Source organism: Lichenostomus cassidix, chromosome 3, assembly GCF_008360975.1.
Source record: "Lichenostomus cassidix isolate B80296 chromosome 3, HeHo_3.0, whole genome shotgun sequence".
NCBI classification, from domain to species: Eukaryota; Metazoa; Chordata; class Aves; order Passeriformes; family Meliphagidae; genus Lichenostomus; species Lichenostomus cassidix.
The window spans coordinates 109,309,834-109,334,265 of record NC_139483.1 but is presented as its reverse complement, the minus strand read 5'-3'; the positions used below and the strand labels follow the sequence as shown (position 1 = coordinate 109,334,265).

General features: G+C 47.9%; 5 protein-coding genes across 9 annotated transcripts in view; 4 read left to right on the top strand and 1 right to left on the bottom strand.

Annotated features, from left to right (window-relative positions):
• Positions 1–24,432, bottom strand: part of LOC146440432 (spheniscin-1-like) — a 48,003-nt gene that overhangs the window by 17,274 nt on the left and 6,297 nt on the right. The gene's annotated exons all lie outside the window — the stretch shown is intronic.
• On the top strand, positions 811–1,580 carry LOC146440436 (ostricacin-3-like). 2 transcript variants are annotated; one of them, XM_085057447.1, is made up of 3 exons: positions 811–891; positions 975–1,101; positions 1,345–1,580. In XM_085057447.1, exons 1-3 carry the CDS (start codon positions 834–836, stop codon positions 1,358–1,360), a joined length of 201 nt encoding a protein of 66 aa, XP_084913573.1. In that variant the 5' UTR covers positions 811–833; the 3' UTR covers positions 1,361–1,580. The 2 variants fall into 2 exon arrangements, with proteins under 2 accessions (XP_084913573.1, XP_084913574.1); XM_085057448.1 differs by lacking the exon at positions 1,345–1,580 and having other exon boundaries at positions 975–1,105.
• Positions 5,435–8,569, top strand: LOC146440435 (gallinacin-2). The gene is made up of 4 exons (XM_085057446.1): positions 5,435–5,547; positions 6,973–7,051; positions 7,339–7,459; positions 8,315–8,569. The coding sequence occupies exons 2-4, from the start codon at positions 6,994–6,996 to the stop codon at positions 8,376–8,378; spliced, it is 243 nt and encodes an 80-aa protein (XP_084913572.1). The 5' UTR covers positions 5,435–5,547; positions 6,973–6,993; the 3' UTR covers positions 8,379–8,569.
• Positions 10,177–15,907, top strand: LOC146440433 (ostricacin-2-like). 3 transcript variants are annotated; one of them, XM_085057103.1, is made up of 4 exons: positions 10,200–10,449; positions 10,781–10,868; positions 11,238–11,364; positions 15,661–15,907. In XM_085057103.1, the coding sequence occupies exons 2-4, from the start codon at positions 10,811–10,813 to the stop codon at positions 15,671–15,673; spliced, it is 198 nt and encodes a 65-aa protein (XP_084913229.1). In that variant the 5' UTR covers positions 10,200–10,449; positions 10,781–10,810; the 3' UTR covers positions 15,674–15,907. The 3 variants fall into 3 exon arrangements, with proteins under 3 accessions (XP_084913230.1, XP_084913229.1, XP_084913228.1); XM_085057102.1 differs by lacking the exon at positions 15,661–15,907 and adding an exon at positions 11,852–12,096 and having other exon boundaries at positions 10,298–10,449; XM_085057104.1 differs by lacking the exon at positions 15,661–15,907 and having other exon boundaries at positions 10,177–10,449; positions 11,238–11,368.
• On the top strand, positions 14,199–15,177 carry LOC146440434 (antimicrobial peptide THP1-like). Its single transcript, XM_085057111.1, has 3 exons — positions 14,199–14,258; positions 14,590–14,677; positions 15,047–15,177. Exons 2-3 carry the CDS (start codon positions 14,620–14,622, stop codon positions 15,175–15,177), a joined length of 189 nt encoding a protein of 62 aa, XP_084913237.1. The 5' UTR covers positions 14,199–14,258; positions 14,590–14,619.

The window sequence follows — 24,432 nt, the reverse complement described above, 5'->3', positions numbered from 1 at the left end:
TTTCCATCACTCTCAAATCTCCACCTGGATTAACCCCTTTCTTCTCTTTACTCCAGGAAGTGCCTCCTGTGTTTTGCAGAACTATAGGTTGGCTGCTAGCAGGGCTTCCAGGAGGACTCTGGCTTTGCTGACCTCCAAGAGGAACAGACACCTGGAAACCTTCCCTTGAGACATTAGAGACAGAAATATCTGTTTTCCTCCAGAAACAGACACCCAGCCAGCACAGCAGCTGAGCTTTGCATTTTGAGCCACATCTTTTGCCTGAATGCAGTGACATTTTTAATGAGTTGCCACCTTAATTAATATTGAAAAGATACAGCTGTCTTTTTTTAGACTTTCCTAAGGATTATGATTGGCTCATTCTCTGCATACTGTGTATTTCAATATGTTGAAGGGGAATAATTTGTGGACCTATGTTGGTACCACAGTAGCCTGCCTGGCATTGAACAGATCTGGGATATCTTTTTTTCACTCCAGTAAACCCAAAATTTAAAAAAGAAACAAAACTGAAAAAAAACCCACCATAGAATTCCAGAATAACTTAGGTTGGAAGCTAGTCCAGGAGTTTCTAATCTGAGTTTGTGCTTAAAGCAGTGATTATTAGGTCAGGTTGTTTAGAGATGGATGCCTTGAAATTGCTAATAACTCCAAGTTTTCACTTTGTTCTTTGTCCAAATCCAGTGTATTTTATGAGATTTTGGCTCTGGTGTCTCTGGGCACATTTTTAAAGCAGTTTCTCATCTCCTGGTCAGGAGGGTATCCTCTGTCCAGCGTTGTTCAACCTTGTGCTCTCTTCTCAATGCAGGTAAAGAATTCACATCCCAGCTGTGGCCATGAGGATCCTTCACGTGCTCCTGGCTGTCCTCTTCCTGATGCTCCAAGGGGCTGCAGGTAAGGAGGGAGGGGAGTAAAGAAGACTTTATTCACTTTTGCTCACTTTCACAGTAAATAACTCCTCTCTTTGTGTTGTGCAGGACAATATGATTTTCCTAGGCCAGATGATTCTTGTGCAGCCCAGAACGGACGCTGCGTCCCAGGGATTTGTCGTCGCCCCTATTACTGGGTTGCAATGTGTAGCAATGGATATTCCTGCTGCAGAAGGTGAGTAGAACTGCAGGGATCACTGTGGGAATGGCTCAGATCCTCCCTACCTTTTCTCCAGAGCGACATCTTAGAGGCACAGCTCCTGCCACCGTCCTGTCCCAAAGCTGCTGGCATAGAGGGGGAATTCACATCCCATAAATGTGAATTCACATTCTGCTCGGATGTCACGAGACAGGGAGAACATCTCTGCAGAAAACCTACAGGTGGGTAGCCTGAGACTCTCTCTCCTTCACCTTGCAGGGGGTGGAGTAGCTGAGTCCCTGGATTCTCCTTGGAAATCCTTCTTGCTTCTATTGAATGGTTTCTGAGAACACCCTGATCCCATCACTCCTGGTGGTTCCAATTCCTGCTGCAACGAAAAGCTCTCACAATCTTCCCTTGCAGTGAAGCAAATATCAGCATAAACATGAACCAGACAACATTGTGGAAATTATTTCTTTCCTCTCCTTTAATAAAATCAGTTATGGTGGCATTCATGTGGTTGAACCCTGGGTGATTCTTTGTAAGGAAGGAGGGGAAGTTTTTCCCTGTGAGGGTGGGGAGGCTCTGGAACAGGTTGCCCAGAGAAGCTGTGGCTGCCCCTGGATCCCTGGAAGTGTTCCAGACTGGGTTGGGCAGGACTGGAGCAACCTGGGATAGTAGAAGGTGTCCTTGCTCTCAGTAGGGGGTTGGAACGAGATGGTTTTTAAGATCTCTTCCAACCCAAACCATATTGCAGTTCTATAAATAAAGAGCCCTCGGGACCAAAAGGAACAGTCATTGCAGTCTCAAAGTGGACCTTCCTTTCTCATTGAAAGAAACAAAATATAGGCTGCAATCTGTGCTTCTGTCTCTTTTTCCCTGCCCTCAGGGCCTAGCAGTGTAGATAAAGCCAAGATATCTCCAGATGTTCCCTTCAGAGGGCCTGGAGGCATCTGAGAAATTCCACTTCTGAGTGGACCTTATGTAAAGGAAAACCAGGAATATTTCAAATTACATCAGTAAAACAAACCAGAAAAAAAACCATAAAAATAAAGGGAAGAGAAAGAGAGTAAAAAGCATATTTCCAAAGGTTACAACATAGTGATTTGGCTGTTATCTCCTCAGCAGCAGTTGCTGAACATTCACAGAACAGTGCCCAGTGGAATATGCTACCAAACTCAGATAGTTTGGACTCCTAATGACTTTCTCAGTGGGTTTGGAGAGCTGCCAAATATTAAAAAAAACCCCAACTTTGAAGGGCAAATGCTGGCTCTGTGAGAGACAGAGCTGCCACTTGTGCTGTTCTGCAAAATTAGTGCTCATGGCTCTCATTGCAAAATGTTTCCTCCTGCAATGTTTCTGGGTTTCTTCTACCCCTACCATTACTTTTGCGTTTATTTCTAACAACATTATAACAAATGTCTGTTAAAAATCCATAGAACAGTTGATCCCAATTATCTATAAAGAAAGAGCAGTGAAAATAGCTTGGACTTTGATATTTCATTTCAGGACACCTGAAATTTGGTGAGATCACCCCTGCTAATTTTCTCTAGAAAATTTGATTCGGTTTACAAGGGTTCTTTGAATTTTGGAAATTTTGGGGTACCTGGCCTGTGCCAGGAGCTTTAGTCACTCACACATGACTGCCAATCACAATGTGGTTTTCAAAAAAGAGAGTGGGGTCTGCCCTGGTACCCCAGTACATTTAATTAGCTGTCAGATCAAAATATGGAGCCAGAATTGTTCAAGTAGATGTTAATTTCATTATTTACTCAAGATAACTGCATAAACATTAAGGTACTGAGCTTCATTAAATATATTTTGTCTACAGTTTGAAGCACTTTAATTAGGGGTACCACTACTGAAAGACTTCCCTAATATTCGCCATATTTTTTTTATTCAAGAGAAAACTACTCTGAGTTTGAGATTCTCATTTTTGCTCCTAATTGCCTCATCTTCTGTGCTAGTTACAAACTCCTATGGTGGAGATAAGATCCCCCTTCCTCTCTGGAAAGTGATTTTGGTAAAATTTCTCAAATGCCTTGATTTAAAAAGGGTGAAACACATTTCTCCTCCAGACACTTTGCAGCCTCTTTGTGAGGAAATGTTGCCCTTTATAGTTTATCCCACCTGCATCAGCCAGAGCAGCTCCCCAGCACTGTATTATTACATAAAATGCTGTTTGATGTAACTCCATCATGATGTTTTGCTCAGAAGAACAGGAGCTGCAGATGGGAATAGAAAGCTTGTCCACCCTAAGAGCCACAACCCAAAATCTTGCTGAATGCCATCCAAGGTGCTCCATCCCTCCTCTGCTTCTCCATTCCCTGTGTCCAGGCAGTATTTTGATGGCAGTGATGGGACTTTGACCAAGTAGAATTTATATTAAACAGTGCCAAGGATGCTCAGTGTTAAAGCCAAGTCCTTGACAGTACTTGAACACAGGATCTTACAGACAGTAAAAATTAACAATGCACCTTTGTTTCCTTGAGGAATTGGGTTGGGTAACAGTAACAGTTGGCAAGTTAACCACAAACACTTGGCAAGAGGTGAAGCAACTGCAACTTTTGCAATTTTATTCCCTCCATTTTTCAGTTTTATGGCCAAACATTGGCAGACGCACCAGAAATTCAATTATTGTTTTTTCCTATTGCAGAAACCGTTCACATATAAAAATATGTAGAGAATAAAAAGCTGTGCCGGGGTGATTATGAGAAATCATTTGTAGGCATGTTTTCACATGCATACAGATAATTTCTGTGCACTTTTGTGTACCTGTACACTTGGACAGGTCTCTGAGAAACCTGATCTAGTTACAGATGTCCCTGCTCATTGCAGAGGGCTTGGACTAATTCACCTTTCAAAAGTCCCTTCCGACTCAAACTATTCTATGGTTCTACTTAAGAACCTAATCTCAAAGTATTGAAAAAATTGCATCACTAGGAGCTAAACTGCCAGTCAGTGATCATAATATTGAAGTTTAATTTGGGTACTAAAGGTTCTGTAAGGCATGGTGACATTTGCAGAGGTCCTGGTCAATTAGAAACATAATTAAAATTAAATGTATCATTATTTATTATTATGTACTTCATATGCCATATTAAAATACTACATGAACAATATTTATTTGTTGACTGAAGAGAGGTGTAAAATAAAATATGATCTGAAAAGGCATTTCATATCTTAGAAGCATAGAAACATAGAATGGTTTGGATTCTAAGGGACCTTAAAGACCATTTCATTCCAACCTCCCTGATGTAGACAGGGACACCTTCCCTGCTTCCAGGTTGCTCCAAGCCCCATCCAGCCTGGCCTTGGACACTTCCAGAGATCCAGGGGCAGCCAGAGCTTCTCTGGAAAACCTGTGCCAGGGCCTCACCACCCTCACAGGGAAGAATTTCTCCTTAATGTCCAATCTAATAATTCCCTCTGGCAGTGGGAAGACATTTCCCCTTGTCCTATCATTATCTGCCCACATAAAAAGTTCTTCTCCCTCCTTTTTATAATCCCCCTTTAGATACTTAAATGGAATCTCAGGTCTCCCTGGAGCCTTCTCTTTTCCAGGTTGAACAACCCCTGCTCTCTCCATCTCTTCACAGGAGATGTTCCATCCATGCAGAAATTGGGTGTTACTTCCCATGGCAGAAGAAGCAGAACAGCTGGCAGACTGAGAGCAGATAACCAAAAATTGAATGTTCATCTAAGGCACAATATGGTTTTGGAATGATCAACAGAAGCTCCTGTGGATGACAGAATTATCAAAAAATCAACCAGAGTCCTGGAAAAAAAGTTCAACTGGGAATTTTGGAGCCTGAAGGTCCAGAGACATCCACTGGCACTGGATTTGCCTAAATTTACATATTTCCCATTGGCTGGAAGGGTGTCCAGGGACATAACCATGATGTATTCACTTTATTTCAGTACATTTTGTTTCACTCAGGCACCCTCAGTGGCCACTGGCCAGGAAGCCAATGGACATTTTTTAGTTCCATATATCCATTGTGTGTTCTTTTATTCTGTATTTATGGAACAGAAAATTAACTGGAATGGCAGGGAACACACAGATACTTTGTCCTGCAAGGTTTTAAGTTGCTCCTAAGCAGGGACAGTTCAACCTATGTCCCAAGATGTTTGACACATACCTCGGTGGGTTAACGCATCTTACACAAACGAGTGTCACAAGAGGTATTGCACGAAAAAACTGGGATTTTCCAGAAAAAAAAGCTTCAACACATTCCGAGAAAAGCCTTGTCTTATCATTAGGAAGTAAAAACCAGCTGGTTTCTGGTTGGATTAGATGCCACCAGAAAAAAAAAGGGTAATTTTTGGATTGGTTCAATGCGTGGCTGAGAAGAGAAAGCACTTGAAGTCTTTTTTGGGACACACCTTATAAAAGAGGATCTCAACCCCAAAGCCAAAGGCCACTGCAGAGAAGGGACCACGAGCAGATCTTGTTTGGCTTCGGGGCTCACCTGATACCTGGTAACGTCTCAGTTCTTTTCTTTCAAAGCCAGCTTTTGTCTTTTTCCTCAGAAATCCAATCCTAAAACAAACTCCCAAACCTCTGCATTATTAATTTTAATTTGTATGTTACTAAAAGGTAAACCTAAGATTTCGGAAAGTTGGGCATGTTGAATAAGTAGTTAAAATATTGGATAATACCTAGAATGCTTTAATGAAAAATCTCTAGGAAAAATAAATATCTGGTTGGGTCAGGTTACTTTAGAAAGGTCTGTGGCTCAGAGACATTGGTGGCCTCTTCAGTGGAAACCTACATATTGATATATATATTTATATTAAAAATATATTGTTTGAAAATATTATAAATAGTTATATAATATTTGTAATACATAATAGGTATAAAATTGTATATTTATATGTTTTAATGTAGTACCTCATACATATTTTATATAGTATATTTTTAATCTATGTCTTTACATTAAGACCCTTATTTAATTTTCAGGATTGTTAACTTTGTCTCCTTATTTCTCCTGATATTTTCAAGTATATAGAAACTTGTGTTAATTTCTAATACTAATTTTGAGACAGTTTTGGGTCACCCTCTATAAATTCTGTTTGCAGCAATAGGACATTTCAGCACAATCTCATTTCCCTTCCTTGCTTAAGAGAACATAATTTTTGACAAATCAGAACATTCCCTAATGCCAAGATATATAACATTAACTGCCACTTCTTTATCCATAAGCATCCTTCTAGGCTATCTTATCCTATAAAACTATCTTGCCCTATAGAGCTAATCCTGACATTAGTTTAAGCTCTTCCAATAAAGGCATCACATTTGTTTTTCAAATTTTCTTTTCAAATGGGAACTGATTTGATTGTACATTTCCATTCTAGAACTGCTGCCTGTAGACCAAGACTGAAGATTTTGAGCAAGTTGATTTCAGCTGTTATTTCTTCATAAATTTTAACATTGTAAAATGAACTATTTTTTTTCTTAACTTTGTAATTTTGACTGCAATATCACCTCATTTTGCCTAATGTCGTTCATTTACTAGATAAAATCATCTAGCTAAAAATAAAGTTATAATTGCAACCATGGAATTGTCCAAGGCCAGGTTGGACAGGGCTTGGAGCAACCTGGGATAGTGGAAAGTGTCCCTATCTGTGGCAGGGGGTTGGGACAAGATGATTGTCGAGGTTCCTTCCAATCCAAACCATTCCAGAGTGATTCCATGATTCTGTTCTGGCTAAGGACTATTTGCAAAATGTAAAAGAAATCTGAGCAGCCTATTAAAGTAACTTTATTAAAATATTAAAGTATAAATGGTCAAATGTCCTGAAAACATCTTGCCCCACACAACAGTCCCAATTTCCTGTGTGTCTTATAGATTATTTCTGAAAGCTTGAAGATAAAATTAATATAAATGTCATTTTTCCTTACAGTGCCACAACAAATCCACAGCCATGAGGATCCTTTACCTGCTCTTTTCTCTCCTCTTCTTGGCTCTCCAAGTTTCTCCAGGTAAGATGGGACAGAGATGCTAGAAAGGGATTTTGGTGCACCTGAAGTAAAATTCCCAGCACATTTTAACCACTTCTGCTAAAAATTGCTAGAAACCAGTCAGGAATTAATCAACCAGCCCAGTGCTTGTGCTAGACCTGCTTTGTAACTTCACCTCCCAATGGCCTTTCAAAACAGCCAAGGTGGGACCTTGGTGACAAAGGCAGCTCAACAAATGGAAAACCCTTTGACTGCAATTCCCTGCCCTGCAGAGTGAGGGGGAAGGAAATATTTTGTTCTTGTTGCAGGTTTGTCTTCACCCCGGAGGGAAATGTTTCTCTGCAGAGGGGGGAGCTGTCACTTTGGAGGATGTCCTTTCCACCTGGTTAAAGTTGGAAGCTGCTTTGGGTTCCGCTCCTGCTGCAAACAGTGAGTTTGTCATTCCCCAAGGCTCGTCTGCAGGATGAGACAAGAAATATTAAATGTTTTGACCTATCCTAAATCTCAAGGTGTTACTGAATATTTAAATTAAATATAAGGAATAGATATAAGGAGAAAAAAATCTATTATGCCATAAGGAGAGTCAAGTGCTCTGCGTTGACTCAACTGTTAACATGTTGACCAAGAAGCACTTGGACAATATTTTTGGGCACATAGTGGGGTTTTTGGGGCTGTCCTGTGCAGGACCAGGAGTTGGACTCAATTATCCTTTGAGTCCCTTCCAACTCAGGATATTCTGTGATTCTTTGAACTCAAGTAAATTGAGCTCCACAGTGCTCTTTCATCACGATCTTCTCGAACAAGAAGGATAAAACACCATCAGAGTATTTTGTGGTATCTTGTGCTGTCTCAGCTCTGTTTGATCCCTTTACAGCTCCTGTGCCAGAGCAAAATATCCAAGTTTAGTATTTGTGAAACTGGGCTGCTGTGCTGAGTGGGTGACCAGAGACCTCTGAGTGCCACCAAGTGTGTGCAAAAAAGGCCACAGTGTTGTAAAAATAAATTATCATGTGAAGAACAGCCTTCTATTTTCACTCAGGAATGAAAGCATTCACACCAGTATCCAGGGATGTCAATTTAATTCCCTGCTTTTCCCAAAACAGTAGGGAAACATTCCTCTTACTCACAGGTATGACTGTACAGAGCTGTCCCAGCGTGACTACATGTGATGTTAGCTATTTTGGGAAGAATTTGTGTCCAACAGGAAAATATGCATGGGCTGAGAGTGAGTGAGGAGGGAATATAAGCAGAAAGAAAATCTGATTTTTTTTTCTCTTTGTGCAGTCCATGGAATGTAAAAGAAGTTGATGAACCTTTCGTTGATGAACCATTCATTGAAGAACAATGAAATTTCTCCTGAACCTAGGAATTTGCTTGGAATCTCCTTACTCCTAAACCCAGTGGATCCTGCTGCAAAGCCTCACACCCCTTTCATTCCCATTGCAAAAGGCTTCATGATATAGAGTGAATCCAAATGTGTTCTGCATTGCTCTCCCTCCTTCTAAATAAATTGTTGTTGCTTAGCATTGGTCACTGAAACATGCACTGAACATGGGTCATGGTCCTGCCTGGGGTTTGACACACAAACCCCAAAGAGTAATACTTTGTGGTGTCAACTGCTCCTTAATTTGAGTTTTTCTGAGCCATACAGATGTCCAGGGCTAAACACAGACCTCAACCTACAGAAAGGCTGGCTGGAAGAGCTCAGCTTCCCTTTGTGGAAATGTTTTCAGATTCCAAAATCCCTTTTTTTTTTACTGTGCAGAAGTCTTTTCTTGATAAAACAGGAATGGCTAAAACCCCTCATTCCCCACCTGCAGGCAGTGGTGTCACTGTAACCCTCCTTGCCAGAGACCTTGCTGGGAGCTGTGCTGCTCCACACCCCATCCCACCACATGGCAGGGAGAGACTCCCTTGCCCTCATGAGCACTTGGGATGATCCCATGGGACACCTCAAGGAGACCTTTGTGGACCTTAGAGGAAAATAGATCTCCCAGAGAGGTTGTCCAGGTGCTCCTCAAGGTGATGCCACCAAGGGGTCCCATGGATCAGATGGGTAACCTGGGTAACCCTGCAGGGTGGGAGGTCTTCTCCTCTCCACCCTCCTGGACACAATGTGAGGTTAGAAAGGCTTCCCCCTGCTAAGGCTGACCTCATCCTCTCTGCAAAATGCCTCCATGACGGTGATCCATGAACATGGTGTTCATAACAAGAGGTTCTGGTTGTACTGATAAAGATTTCTCTTTCCAAGGAGGCAACCTTGGCCAATTCCAAATTTCCAGCCAGATATGCAGCATTTGGAAGAGATGTCAGGCTTCTGCTTCTTGGCACTTGCTTCCTTCCTGTTTCACTGGGTAACTTCATACACCCCTCACTTCCTGTGAAGATGCCTTTTTCTGCCAATTTATTTCACCAGAACATACCACATCACTAAAAAAATATTTCAGATTTGTCACAGGGCAATGGCTTGGCAGAAAAACTCTGCCCAGGGATGGAGTTCTGCAAGAGAAGGCTAAAAAGAGTTTTTCATTTTCAGCCGTACTCAAAAAGCAGACTCATACATACCAAAACATACACCACAGAGACAGAGTTATCTGGAGGTGTCCAGCCTAGAGAAGAGACTGGGGAGACTGTGGACACCTTCCAGGGCCTCAAGGAGATCCAAAAGATGTCGAGAGGAACTTTGGGAAAGGGTCTGGAGTGACAGGAAGGGGGAGAATGGCTTCAAACTGACAGAGAAGAGGGTCACAAGGGATATTGGGAAGAAATTCTTGGCTGGGAGACTGATGAGGCCTTGGCATAAGCCGCCCAGAGAGGCTGTGGCTGCCCCTAGATCGATGGAAGTGTCCAAGACCAAGTTGGACAGGACTTGGAGCAACCTGGGATAGTGGAAATTGTCCCTGCTCGTGGCTGGGGGCAGAACAAGATGATTTTAATGTCCTTTACAACCCAAAATATTGTAGGGGTGATTCTGTAAATCTCTGAAGGGTTCTGCTCCCTCAGAACTGAGCTGTTCTGCTGTCTGCACCCAGCAGTTCCTCTGCCCATCCCAAAGATTTCCCTGCTGGCCCCACAGCCCAGAGCCGCTGTGCCGCGGGTGTCACAAGAGGTGTTGCATGGGCACAACGGTGACAATTGCAACAGCCCCAGGAGGCACCTCAGCCTCTGGCCCTGCAGCAGGGAGGGACCAGGGGCAGCCCCAGCACCCCCACGCACATGGGGCACTCTGGGGTTGGCCCAGGCCAATTGTGCCAGCAGCAATTGGGTTCTGTCCCACCCCCTGCAAAGAGCACAAAACCAGCGTGTTCTGGGCACAAGGATACCCCCTGATCCAGACACTTCTCGGGGAAAGTGATTCCAGGTTGGATTGTTCCAGCCCTTTGCTGCCTTGGTGGAATTTAAACCAACACCTTCATCAGGTAGGTCACTGGGGAGTCAATTCCAGGCCGCCAAGGCACTTCCCTGTCCTCTTGCTCCTTCCTGGGTCAGTACTGCACAGGGATGGGGAGTGGGCTTGATGGGAATCTTGAGAATGCTTGGGAATTAGGGAAAATTCCAAGCTGAGATGGGAAGACTTTCCTGACTCCAGGAAAGCAGAGGTGATTGTGCAGGATGCTGGGGCAGTCAGCTTTGGGTTGGCTGGGGGGATGAAGAGCACTGGATAAGACTTCATTTAGCTTGGCATCTCCAGGAACAAGGATCCCTCTAAATCCTTGACTTTGTTTGGTCCTTGGTTTGTCCCTTCTGCAGCCCTGAGAAGAGCCAGGACAGGCATCAGCCATGAGAATCCTCTACCTGCTCTTCCCCTTGTTCCTCCTGTTGATCCACACTGCTGCAGGTGAGAGGGACAGAGGGGAGATGGCTGAGCTGTGAGCCCCCATCAGTGGGATTTTCCAGGTGCTGGGAAGAGACCCAATTTCTCAGGTATTTGTAACATGTGGGAGGGATTTGCTCTGAGGAAGGATTGGGCAACTGAGCATCCAGCACAGCAATTCCTGTAGCAGCTCATGCTGGTCTTTCCCTATGTCTTTCCCACATGCACATATTGCTGTAGGAAAAATGAACTCTGACTAGAGAGTTTAGGATGTTGGTTTTGGTGCTCAGTTCCCATAGGAGGCTTGGACTCAGAGCCAACACCAGCTCCTCTGGGATGTGTCACATTTTTTACAGTTATCCTATACTCATTTTGACCTTTCTCACTGTGCAGGGTCATCCTTGGGTCCCACAAATAGGAAACAATGTGAGAAAGAAAACGGGTTCTGTGGACTTCTGAAATGTCCTTTCCCCTATATCATCAAGGGAAAATGTTCAAAGTTTCTTTTTTGCTGCAAAAAGTAAGTATCGGAATTAGAAAAGCTGCTGTCATGACAGAAAGTGTTTAAGGGCCTCTGAGTAGCTAAAGGCTCAGTGCCCTTCAGGCTCCAAGGCAGAGCCAGGGGAGGAAAGGGAAGGTGCTTGGAGCTGCCCTGAGTGGGGCTGCAGCAGCCCCAGGTCAGCCAGGGCCTCCTAACTCTCCTGCAGTCCCAGGAGGCTCATTCAGGCTTTCCACAGCACTCACCCAAGCAACCAAAGAGGGAAACATTCCCTGTCCTTGGGCAGCACCAAGAACATGATCCAGGTTTTGCTGCATCTGCACAGACTTGGAGTCAGGGCTGCCCCCACTGAGATAGCCCAGGGCCAACCTGGCTGCACTAAGGACTGAACCTCACCTCCCTGAGCCTGAGTCTGCTGCACCACACACTGGGCATTGCAGGGGAGGGGTGACAGAGTGGCAGGAAAAGTTACAATTGGTGATGGGTTTGTTATCCCTTCTTTGTACAGAATCTGGGGTTGAAACCTTGAAATTCCCAGGAAGAACATTCCGCATGCCTCTGTCTCCTGGACCCATGTGCTGATGTCCCCTCCATTCCCTCCCTGCCTCTGCCCTACCCAGCTGTGGTGACAGCAGCAGTGGCAGCTGCTGCCTGCTGGCTGCTGTTGGGCTGGAGCCCTCTGGTGCAGCCCTGCTGGCTTTGGGGCAGGGGCTGCTTTTCCCAGCTTGAATAAAGATGAGCATGTTAAATAAAGACCTGAGGATGCTCCTGCCTGGCCATCTTTTGGGGACACTGAGCTGTCAGTGCCTGCTGGGCCAGGCTGTTTGGGGTGTCTGTGCTGGAAGTGTCCTGTGGATGATCCCTCTGGGGGAGCAGAAACATTGTCATGGTTTTTACAGGCCCAGATATCATTCTTTTTTCAAGACCCTACTTCCATGCCAGAAAGACATGGGCTAAGAACCATGGGGATAGTGGCAAGACCTCATACCTAAAAGGCCAGAGCTTCCTTATAGGGTTCCAGCTCCAGTTCCAGCTGCAAAACCTGCAGTAGGAGCCATTCCTCAAAGGCATGGAGAGGTGAGTGACAGCAAGGGGGATGGCACAGCCACCAGGGGAACTCACGTGATTCTTGAGCTTGAGAGGGATAAAATAAATGCCTGAATCAAGAAGTTTAGCTTTGTCGCCTTTCATCTGCATTATGTCTCAATGGAATACTCAGTATCTACTGCACACCTTCACTTGAGAATCAGTTAAATCATCCATTTTTCCATAAAATCAATTCATTATTGTCTTATCTACTGCTTCCTGAAGCATCTGGATGAGAGCGCAGAGGACAGCTGGAGTCACTGATAGCCCAAAAATACACATCCAGGTTCTCCCCATGCACCAGAGAGAAGGAAGCTTTCATTTCCTTTTCTGACACCTCTGAGAAGGATTCCCAACCCAGGCTCTTGTGTCATCCTGCCTGGTGTAAGGACCCTGAGGGGATGTGGTTTGCTGGACACATGCAGGGACACAGACATACAGACCCTGCTCTCTGGAAACCTGCAGCAGCTGCTGCTCAGCCACAGAAGGGAACTTTTCCTGAGTCCCTTCAAGGATCCCTCCCAGTAAAACCCACCATCAGTAATCTGGGCAGGTGGTCCCTCTTCTTCTGCTATGCATGCAGAATCCATCTCTCAACATTTTGTGCTTGCCACCTTGTCTCTCAACACAGGGCTGTGCAGGAGGAAAGACCAGGCAGTTCCACTGCCAAATCCCCAGCACATCAGCTCCTGCAGTTTGGGAGGACTAAATATCTCTACCAAATGTCTGGAGAGGCAGCTGCTAACAAGTTCATCTGCTTGGTAAAGGACAGTCACTTCTCCCACTGGTATGGCTGGCGTCAAACACAGTGGATTCAAAAGTGATGGCTGCATCCAGATTGTATTTATTCGGCTTGGCTAGCTTTAGAAGGAAATGCGGTTTTGTTGGATAATCGGCTTTACAGAACTTCCCATCTATCCTGGTGCTGCACTCCTTTTACCTGAAGAGCCACTGCAGACAACCCTGCTTATCCTCCTGACATCTCAGGTGCACAGACACCTCACCTATAAAGATGTTGTTGAAGTGTCCAAATTTGTTTTTAATATTCCATGAATATTTTCACATCCCACGACAGCTGGTTATTCAATCAGAGGAGAAGTGACATAGGATAATGACAGGAGAATAGGGAATGGTTTCACACTGACATGGGGCAGGGTTACAAGGGATATTTGGAAGAAATTTTTCCCCATGAGGGTGGTGAGGCCCTGGCACAGGCTGCCCAGAGAAGCCGTGGTTGCCCCTGGATCCCTGGAAGTGTCCCAGGCCAGGCTGGACAGGACTTGGGGCAACCTGAGATAGTGGAAGGTGTCCCTGCCCATGGCAGTAGCTGGAAAGAGATGATCTTTCAGGTCCCTTTCATCCCAAACCATCCAGGATGTTTGCACAAGTCGAAGAAATTATTCTGTTCCCCCAAAACTGAGCTGTTCTGCTGTCTGCACCCAGCAGTGCCTCTGCCCATCCCAAAGATTTCCCTGCTGGCCCCACAGCCCAGAGCCGCTGTGCCGCGGGTGTCACAAGAGGTGTTGCATGGGCACAACGGTGACAATTGCAACAGCCCCAGGAGGCACCTCAGCCTCTGGCCCTGCAGCAGGGAGGGACCAGGGACAGCCCCAGCACCCCCACGCACATGGGGCACTCTGGGATTGGCCCAGGCCACTTGTGCCAGCAGCAATTGGGTTCTGTCCCACCCCCTGCAAAGAGCACAAAACCAGCGTGTTCTGGGCACAAGGATACTCCCTGGTCCAGACATTTCTGGGGGTAGGTGATTCCAGGTTGGATTGTTCCAGCCCTTTGCTGGCTTTGGGAATTTAAACCAACACCTCCATCAGGTAGGTCACTGGGGAGTCAATTCCAGGCCGCCAAGGCACTTCCCTGTCCTCTTGCTCTTTCCTGGGTCAGTGCTGCACAGAGATGGGGAGTGGGCTTGATGGGAATCTTGAGAATGCTCGGGAATTAGGGAAAATTCCAAGCTGAGATGGGAAGACTTTCCTGACTCCAGGAAAGCAGAGGTGATTGTGCAGGATGCTGGGGCAGTCAGCTTTGGGTTGGCTGGGGGGATGAAGAGCACTGGATAAGACTTCATTTAGCTTGGCATCTCCAGGAACAAGGATCCCTCTAAATCCTTGACTTTGTTTGGTTCTTGGTTTGTCCCTTCTGCAGCCCTGAGAAGAGCCAGGACAGGCATCAGCCATGAGAATCCTCTACCTGCTCTTCCCCTTGTTCCTCCTGTTGATCCACACTGCTGCAGGTGAGAGGGACAGAGGGGAGATGGCTGAGCTGTGAGCCCCCATCAGTGGGATTTTCCAGGTGCTGGGAAGAGACCAAATTTCTCAGGTATTTGTAACATTTGGGAGGGATTTGCTCTGAGGAAGGATTGGGCAACTGAGCATCCAGCACAGCAATTCCTGTAGCAGCTCATGCTGGTCTTTCCCTATATCTTTCTCACATGCACATATTGCTGTGGGAAAAATGAACTCTGACTGGAGAGTTTAGGATGTTGGTTTTGGTGCTCAGTTCCCATAGGAGGCTGGGACTCAGAGCCAACACCAGCTCCTCTGGGATGTGTCACATTTTTTACAGTTATCCTATACTCATTTTGACCTCTCTCACTGTGCAGGGTCATCCTTGGGTCCAACAAACAGGAAACAATGTGAGAAAGAAAACGGGTTCTGTGGACTTCTGAAATGTCCTTTCCTCTATATCATCAAGGGAACATGTTCAAAGATTCATTTTTGCTGCAAAAAGTAAGTATCGGAATTAGAAAAGCTGCTGTCATGACAGAAAGTATTTAAGGGCCTCTGAGTAGCTAAAGGCTCAGTGCCCTTCAGGCTCCAAGGCAGAGCCCGGGGAGGAAAGGGAAGCTGGTTGGAGCTACCCTGAGTGGGGCTGCAGCAGCCCCCGGTCAGCCAGGGCCTCCCAACTCTCCTGCAGTCCCAGGAGGCTCATTCAGGCTTTCCACAGCACTCACCCAAGCCACCAAAGAGTAAAACTTTCCCAATCCTTGGGCCGCACCGAGAACATGATGCAGGTTTTGCTGCATCTGCACAGACTTGGAGTCAGGGCTGTCCCCACTGAGATAGCCCAGGGCCAACCTGGCTGCACTAAGGACTGAAACTCACCTCCCTGAGCCTGAGTCTGCTGCACCACACACTGGGCATTGCAGGGGAGGGGGGGAGAGAGTGGCAGGAAAAGTTACAACTGGTGATGGGTTTGTTTCCTTTCTTTGTACAGAATGTGGGGTTGAAACCCTTAAATTCCCAGGAAGAACATCCTGCTTGCTTCTGACTCCTGGACCCATGTGCTGATGTCTCCTCCATTCCCTCCCTGCCTCTGCCCTGCCCAGCTGTGGTGACAGCAGCAGTGGCAGCTGCTGCCTGCTGGCTGCTGCTGGGCTGGAGCCCTCTGGTGCAGCCCTGCTGGCTTTGGGGCAGGGGCTGCTTTTCCCAGCTTGAATAAAGACAAGCACTTTTGTATTGCAGGGCTGGGCTATGTGTGCATGTTCTGCTGCTGCAGGGCTGCTGTGCCTGCTGGCCCTGGGGGTGGCACTGCCTTGGTGGCAGCAGAAGGGCCTGGGGATGGTGCTGGGGGTGATCAGTGTGTGTGTGTCCCTGGGGATGCTCCTGCCTGGCCATGCTTTGGGGACACTGAGCCTGACAGTGCCTGCTGGACCAGGCTGTTTGGGGTGTCTGTGCTGGAAATGTCCTGTGGATTCTCCCTGTGGGGGTGCAGGAACAGTGTCATAGTTTTTATAGGCCCAGATATCATTCTTTTCTGAGCACCCTACTTCCATGTCAGAAAGACATGGGCTATGAATTATGGGGATAGTGGCAAAACCTAATCTGTAAAATAGCCAGAGCTTTGTTACAAGGTTCCAGCTCTCATCCAGCTGCAAGACCTGCAGCAGGAGCCATTCCTTGATGGTATGGAGGGTTAGGGACCACAGTGAGGATGATCGAGCCATCAGGGGAACTCATGTGACTCACGAGCTTGACAGGGACAAAATAAATACCTGAACCAAAATGTTTGGCTTCCTTCATCTGCATTATATCTTGATGGAACACTCAATATGCACAGTACAGCTTCACTTTAACATCACTTAAATCTTCCATTTCTCCATACATTCAATTCCTGATCCCTGCAGCATCTGGATGAGTGCAGAGGACAGGCTGGAATCACTGGTAGCCCAGAAGTTCATTTTTCTGTTTCTCCCCCTGCACCAGAGAAAAGGAAGCTTTGTGTTCCTTTTCTGACACCTCTGAGAAGGATTCCCAACCCAGGCTCTTGTGTCATCCTGCCTTATCTAAGGACCCTGCAGGGCTGTGGTTTGCTGGACACATGCAGAGACACAGACATACAGACCCTGCTCTCTGGAAACCTGCAGCAGCTGCTGCTCTGTCACAGAAGGGAACCTTTCCTGAGTCCTTCAAGAAAGTATCCCAGTAAAACCCACCATCAGTAATTTGGGCAGGTGGTCCCTCTGCTTCTGCTGTGCATGCAGAATCCATCTCCCAACATTCTGTGTTTGCCACCTTGTCTCTCATCACAGGGCTGTGCAGGAGAAAAGGTCAAGCGGTTCCACTACCAAATCCCCAGCAACCCCTGCAGTTTGGGAGGAGGAGATATCTCTACCAAATATCTGGAGAGGCAGCTGCTAACAAGTCCATCTGCTTGGCAAGGACTGTCATTTCTCCCACTGGCATGGCTGGCGTCAAACACAGTGGATTCAAAAGTCATGGCTGCATCCAGCCTGTATTTATTCACCTTGGTTCACTTTGGAAGGAAATGCGGTTTTGTTAAATCACCTACTTTACAGAACTACTCATCTATCCTGGTGCTGCTCTCATTTTATCTGAAGAGTCACTAGAGACAAACCTGCTTATCCCCCTAACATGTCAGGTGCACAGACACCTCAACTATTGAGATGTTCTTGAAGTGCCCAAATTTGTTTGGCATATTCCATGAGTTTTTGCACATCCCACAACGGTTGGTGGTTCAATCAGAGGAGAAGAGACCGAGGAAAAGGAGAGGAGAATAGGGAATGGTTTCATACTGACAGAGAGCAGGGTTACAGGGGATATTGGGAAGAAATTCTTCCCTGTGAGGGAGGTGAGGCCCTGGCACAGGCTGCCCAGAGAAGCTGTGGCTGGTCTCTCCCTGGAAGAGTTCAAGGCCAGGTTGGACAGGAATTGGAGCAACCTGAGATAGTGGATGGTGACCCTGCCCATGGCAGTAGCTGGAAAGAGATGATCTTTCAGGTCCCTTCCATCCCAAACTGTCCAGGATGTTTGCACAAGTTGATGAAGAAACGACTCTGTTCCCCCAGAACTGAACTGGTGCTGCTGTCTGCATCCAGCAGTTCCTCTGTCCATCCCAAAGATTTCCCTGCTGGCCCCACAGCCAGGAGCCGCTGTGCCGCGGGTGTCACAAGAGGTGTTGCATGGGCACAACGGTGACAATTGCAACAGCCCCAGGAGGCACCTCAGCCTCTGGCCCTGCAGCAGGGAGGGACCAGGGGCAGCCCCAGCACCCCCACACACATGGGGCACTCTGGGGTTGGCCCAGGCCACTTGTGCCAGCAGCAATTGGGTTCTGTCCCACCCACCAGCCCTGCTATAAATCCAGCAGGTTTGTGGCAAAGCAGCATTCCCTGACCCCAAGGCCATCTGCATACAGCAATTGCTGCTGGCTTTGTTGCTGCCTGAACACCAAGACCTTCTCCAGGGAGGTGAGTGCAGCATCTCCTTCTGTAAACCTGCCCACTCAGGGTTCTGCATGTCCCCGTTGCTTTGGTGTCACCTCTGCAGCCCTCTGAAGACCAAGGAGAGGCAGCAGCCATGAAGATCTTGTTTCTGCTCTTCCCTCTCATCCTCCTGCTGGTCCATGGTGCTGCAGGTGAGAGGGGAAGAGGGGAAATGGGGAAAGTGTGTGCCTGCACCTGTGGGAATTCAATGCACCTGGAAGTAACAATGTTTGTGTCAGTAGTGAGAAGTTAACAGAGGATTGAGGTCAAAGGTGTTTCTCAAGTGTGTTTCTAACAGGAAAAAGACTAAGGGTGGAGAGAGCCCATAGAAATAGAATGCTGATTTCTTGTGGTGGTCATGAATGGGTTTGATTTCAGGCTCCAAGCCTGCACCCAGCTGTTCCTGTTTGAGTGTCTCTCTTGCCCTGCACAGGAATGGCAGAGAGCCCCTAGGGGTATTTGGGTGAGGAGATTTCCTGAGGCACAAAGGTGTCTTTTCTTAGCCAGTGGTTCATCCACTCAGTGTCCCAAAACCCTCATGACCCAAAGGGATGATCCCTGCAAGGGCTGGACAAGGACTTTCCATCAGAGATCACAAAATCATGGCTCAGCCAGGACAGGGATGTGGCATGTGAGGAGTCCCTGCCTGCCAGCTGTGCTGGTCCAGGCTGAGGTGGGAATGCAGCAGGGGAGCCACCATGGCTTTTGCTTGACCTCACACTGATCCTTCCCACTCTCTGCTCTGCTGTGCCCCTAGTGTAGGGGGAAAGATTCCTTCCAGGTGAGACACTTGGCATTTGGAGATGTGGCTGTGGGGAGTATGAAGTTGAGCCTTTCTATTGGTCTAAAATGGTCTGGGAGAATCAGCATTTCTGTTAACACACTCTGCCCAACCAAATTATTGCTTTAATTGTGGTGTGTGGTTTTGTCCATGGAAACAGGAATTAATACTCGATGCAGGAACAGGGGAGGATATTGCGCCTTTGCGGGTTGCCGATACCCTGCAGTACGTATTGGAAGATGTGCATCAGGCCATGACTGCTGCAAAGGGTAAGGACCAGATCCCTGCCTGAAGAAAGAGATTCCTCTTCTCCCACAGAAGGATCTGTTATTAATTTTTTGCTAGCCAACACCTGTGAAACAGTCTCCTGCATTTATCATTAGTGGAAGAGGCCCAAAACAAAAAGGAGAAGCCCTTGTGTGGGTTTGGAGCTGCCCTGAATGGGGCTGCAGCCAACCCAGGTCAGCCAGGGCCTCCTCCCTCACCAAAGCCACCAAAGAACGAAACATTCCCTGTCCTTGGGCAGCACCAAGAACATGATCCAGGTTTTGCTGCATCTGCACAGACTTGGAGTCAGGGCTGCCCCCACTGAGATAGCCCAGGGCCAACCTGGCTGCACTAAGGACTGAAACTCACCTCCCTGAGCCTGAGTCTGCTGCACCACACACTGGGCATTGCTGGGGAGGAGGGACAGAGTGGCAGGAAAAGTTACAATTGGTCATATGCCTGTTTCCTTTCTTCTTACAGTGGTTGGTGAAATTCCCAAGCAGGACATCCCGCTCGCTTCTGTCTCCTGTACCCATGTGCTGATGTCCCCTCCATTCCCTCCCTGCCTCTGCCCTGCCCAGCTGCGGTGACAGCAGCAGTGGCAGCTGCTGCCTGCTGGCTGCTGCTGGGCTGGAGCCCTCTGGTGCAGCCCTGCTGGCTTTGGGGCAGGGGCTGCTTTTCCCAGCTTGAATAAAGACGAGCACTTGGGCATTGCAGGGCTGGCCATGTGTGCATGTCCTTCTGCTGTGCCTGCTGGCCCTGGGGGTGGCACTGCCTTGGTGGCAGCAGAAGGCCCTGGGGATGGTGCTGGGGGTGATCAGTGTGTGTGTGTCCCTGGGGATGCTCCTGCCTGGCCGTGCTTTGGGGACACTGAGCCTGTCAGTTCCTGCTGGGCCAGGCTGTTTGGTGTGTCTGTGCTGGAAATGTCCTGTGAATTCTCCCTCTGGGGGAGCAGAAATATTGTCAAGGTTTTTTATAGGCCCAGATATCATCCTTTTTTGAGCACCCTACTTCCATATCAGAAAGACATGGGCTAGGAACCATGGAGATAGTGGCAAAACCTCATCCCTAAAAAGTCAGAGCTTTTTTACAAGGTTCTGGCTCTGGTCCAAGTGGCAAAACCCACAGCAGGAGCTGTTCCTCAATGGTATGGAGGGCTAAAGGACTGTAGGTATGATGGCACAGCCACCAGGGTAACTCACATGATTCATGAGCTTGATAGGGCTAGAAGAAATACCTGATCCAGAAGATCTGGCTTTGTCGTCTTTCATGTGCATTATGTCTCAATGGAACACTCAGTGTCTACAGCAGAGCTTCACTTTAGAATCAGTTAAATCATCCATTTTTCTAACAATCAATTCATTATTGTCTTATCTGCTGCTCCCATATGCATCTGGATGAGAGTACGGAGGACAGGCTGGAATCACTGTTAGCCAAAAAATACTGTTCCAGGTTCTCCCCATGCACCGGAGAAAAGGAGGCTTTGGTTTCTTCATCTGACATTTCTGAGAAGGATTCCCAACCCAGGCTCTTGTGTCATCCTGCCTGGTGTGAGGACCCTGCAGGGCTGTGGTTTGCTGGACACATGCAGGGACACAGACACACAGACCCTGCTCTCTGGAAACCTGCAGCAGCTGCTGCTCTGGCACAGAAGTGAACTTTTCCTGAGTCCCTTCAAGTAAGCATCCAAGTAAAACCCATGATCAGTAATTTGGGCAGGTGGTCCCTCTGCTTCTACTGTGCATGCAGAATCCATCTCCCAACATTCTGTGCTTGCCACCTTGTCTCTCATCTGTAGGCTGTGCAGGAGAAAAGGTCAAGCGGCTCCACTGCCAAATCCCCAGCACTCAGCTCCTGCAGTTTGGGAGGGCTGGATTGCTCTGCCACACACCTGGAGAGGCAGCTGCTAACAACTCCACCTGCTTAGTGGAGTTGTTAACAACTGCCCAGTGCTCAGTAAGGCCTGTCAATTCTCCCACTGGCATGGCTGGCGTCAAACACACTGCATTCAAAAGTGATGGCTGCATCCAGATTGTATTTATTCACCTTGGTTGACTTTAGAAGGAAATGCGGTTTTGTTAAATCACCTACTTTACAGAACTACTCATCTATCCTGGTGCTGCTCTCATTTTATCTGAAGAGTCACTAGAGACAAACCTGCTTATCCCCCTAACATGTCAGGTGCACAGACACCTCAACTATTGAGATGTTCTTGAAGTGCCCAAATTTGTTTGGCATATTCTATGAGTTTTTGCACATCCCACAACGGTTGGTGGTTCAATCAGAGGAGGAGAGACAGAGGAAAAGGAGAGGAGAATAGGGAATGGTCTCTTACTGACAGAGAGCAGGGTTACAGGGGATATTGGGAAGAAATTCTTCCCTGTGAGGGAGGTGAGGCCCTGGCACAGGCTGCCCAGAGAAGCTGTGGCTGGTCTCTCCCTGGAAGAGTTCAAGGCCAGGTTGGACAGGAATTGGAGCAACCTGAGATAGTGGAAGGTGTCCCTGCCCATGGCAGTAGCGGGAAAGAGATGATCTTTCAGGTCCATTCTATCCCAAACTCTCCAGGATGTTTGCACAAGTCAATGAAGAAATGACTCTGTTCCCCCAGAACTGAACTGGTGCTGCTGTCTGCATCGACCAGTTCCTCTGTCCATCCCAAAGATTTCCCTGCTGGCCCCACAGCCCAGAGCCACTGTGCCGCGGGTGTCACAAGAGGTGTTGCATGGGCACAACGGTGACAATTGCAACAGCCCCAGGAGGCACCTCAGCCTCTGGCCCTGCAGCAGGGAGGGACCAGGGGCAGCCCCAGCACCCCCACACACATGGGGCACTCTGGGGTTGGCCCAGGCCACTTGTGCCAGCAGTAATTGGGTTCTGTCCCACCCACCAGCCCTGCTATAAATCCAGCAGGTTTGTGGCAAAGCAGCATTCCCTGACCCCAAGGCCATCTGCATACAGCAATTGCTGCTGGCTTTGTTGCTGCCTGAACACCAAGACCTTCTCCAGGGAGGTGAGTGCAGCATCTCCTTCTGTAAACCTGCCCACTCAGGGTTCTGCATGTCCCCATTGCTTTGGTGTCCCCTCTGCAGCCCTCTGAAGACCAAGGAGAGGCAGCAGCCATGAAGATCTTGTTTCTGCTCTTCCCTCTCATCCTCCTGCTGGTCCATGGTGCTGCAGGTGAGAGGGGAAGAGGGGAAATGGGGAAAGTGTGTGCCTGCACCTGTGGGAATTCAATGCACCTGGAAGTAACAATGTTTGTGGCAGTAGTGAGAAGTTAACAGAGGATTGAGGTCAAAGGTGTTTCTCAAGTGTGTTTCTAACAGGAAAAAGACCAAGGGTGGAGAGAGCCCATAGAAATAGAATGCTGATTTCTTGTGTGGGTCATGAATGGGTTTGATTTCAGCCTCCAAGCCTGCACCCAAGCTGTTCCTGTTTGAGTGTCTCTCTTGCCCTGCACAGGGATGGCAGGGAGCCCCAGGGGGTGTTTGGGTGATGAGATTTCCTGGGGCACAAAGGTGTCTCTTCTTATTCAGTGGTTCATCCACTCAGTGTCCCAAAACCCTCATGACCCCAAGGGATGATCCATGCAACATCTGGACAAGGACTTTCCATCAGAGATCACAAAATCATGGCTCAGCCAGGACAGGGATGTGGCATGTGAGGAGTCCCTGCCTGCCAGCTGTGCTGGTCCAGGCTGTGGTGGGAATACAGCAGAGGAGCCAGCACGGCTATTCCTCTACCTCACACTGATCCTTCCCACTCTCTGCTCTGCTGTGCCCCCAGTGTAGGGGGAAAGATTCCTTCCAGGTGAGACACGTTGCAGCTGAACAGGAGGCTGTGGGGAGTTTGAAGTTGGGCCTTTCTATTGGTCTGAAATGCTTGTGGAGCATCAGCATTTCTGTCATCACACTCCGCCTTCCCAAATCGTTGCTTTAATTGTTCTGTGTCTTTCCCCACGGAATCAGGAAGTGCAACATCATGCTGGCGCCAACAGGGATTCTGTTTTAGCCGTATTTGCCCACAGAATACAAGGCCTATTGGAAGATGTCATCCAGGCGTTGCGTGCTGCAAAGGGTAAGGACCAGATGCTTGGCTGAAAAAAGTTTCCTCCTTTTTCCTCAGGAAGACCTGTTGGAATTTCTTTCTAGCTGAAAGCACCTGCACACTCTCCTGAATTTCTAATTAGGGGAAGGGACACAGGAATGGAGTGAAAATTCCATGCTGGATTAATCTCCCCTCAGTGGAGGGGCAGGAACTCCAGAACAGCCGAGGCCTCCCCACTCTCCGGCAGTCCCAGGAGACTCATTCAGGCTTTGCAGAGCAGCCACCCAAGCCACCAAAGAGTGAAACATTCCCAGTCCTTGGACAGCACCAAGGACATGAGCCAGGTTTTGCTGCATCTGCACAGACTTGGAGTCAGGGCTTCTCCCACTGAGATAGCCCAGGGCCAACCTGGCTGCACTAAGGACTGAACCTCACCTCCCTGAGTCTGAGTCTGCTGCACCACACACTGGGCATTGCAGGGCTGGGGGGACAGAGTGGCAGGGAAAGTTACAATTGGTGATTTCTTTTATTCCTTTCTTCTTACAGTGCTTGGTCTTGAAAACATGAAATTCCCAAAGAGGACATCCCGCTTGCTTCTGTCTCCTGGACCCATGTGCTGATGTCCCCTCCATTCCCTCCCTGCCTCTGCCCTGCCCAGCTGCAGTGACAGCAGCAGTGGCAGCTTCTGCCTGCTGGCTGCTGCTGGGCTGGAGCCCTCTGGTGCAGCCCTGCTGGCTTTGGGGCAGGGGCTGCTTTTCCCAGCTTGAATAAAGATGAGCACTTTGGCATTGCAGGGCTGGCCATGTGTGCATGTTCTGCTGCTGCAGGGCTGCTGTGCCTGCTGGCCCTGCGGGTGGCACTGCCTTGGTGGCAGCAGAAGGGCCTGGGGATGGTGCTGGGGGTGAGCAGCATGTGTGTCCCTGGGGATGCTCCTGCTTGGCCGAGCTTTGGGGACACTGAGCCTGTCAGTGCCAGCTGGACCGGGCTGTTTGGGGTGTCTGTGCTGGAAATGTCCTGTGGATTCTCCCTGTGGGGTAGCAGGAACAGAGTCGTGGTATTTACAGGCCCAGATATCATTCTTTTCTCAGCACCCTACTTCAATGTCAGAAAGACATGGGCTATGAACTATGGGGATAGTGGCAAAACCTCATCTGTAAAATAGCCAGAGCTT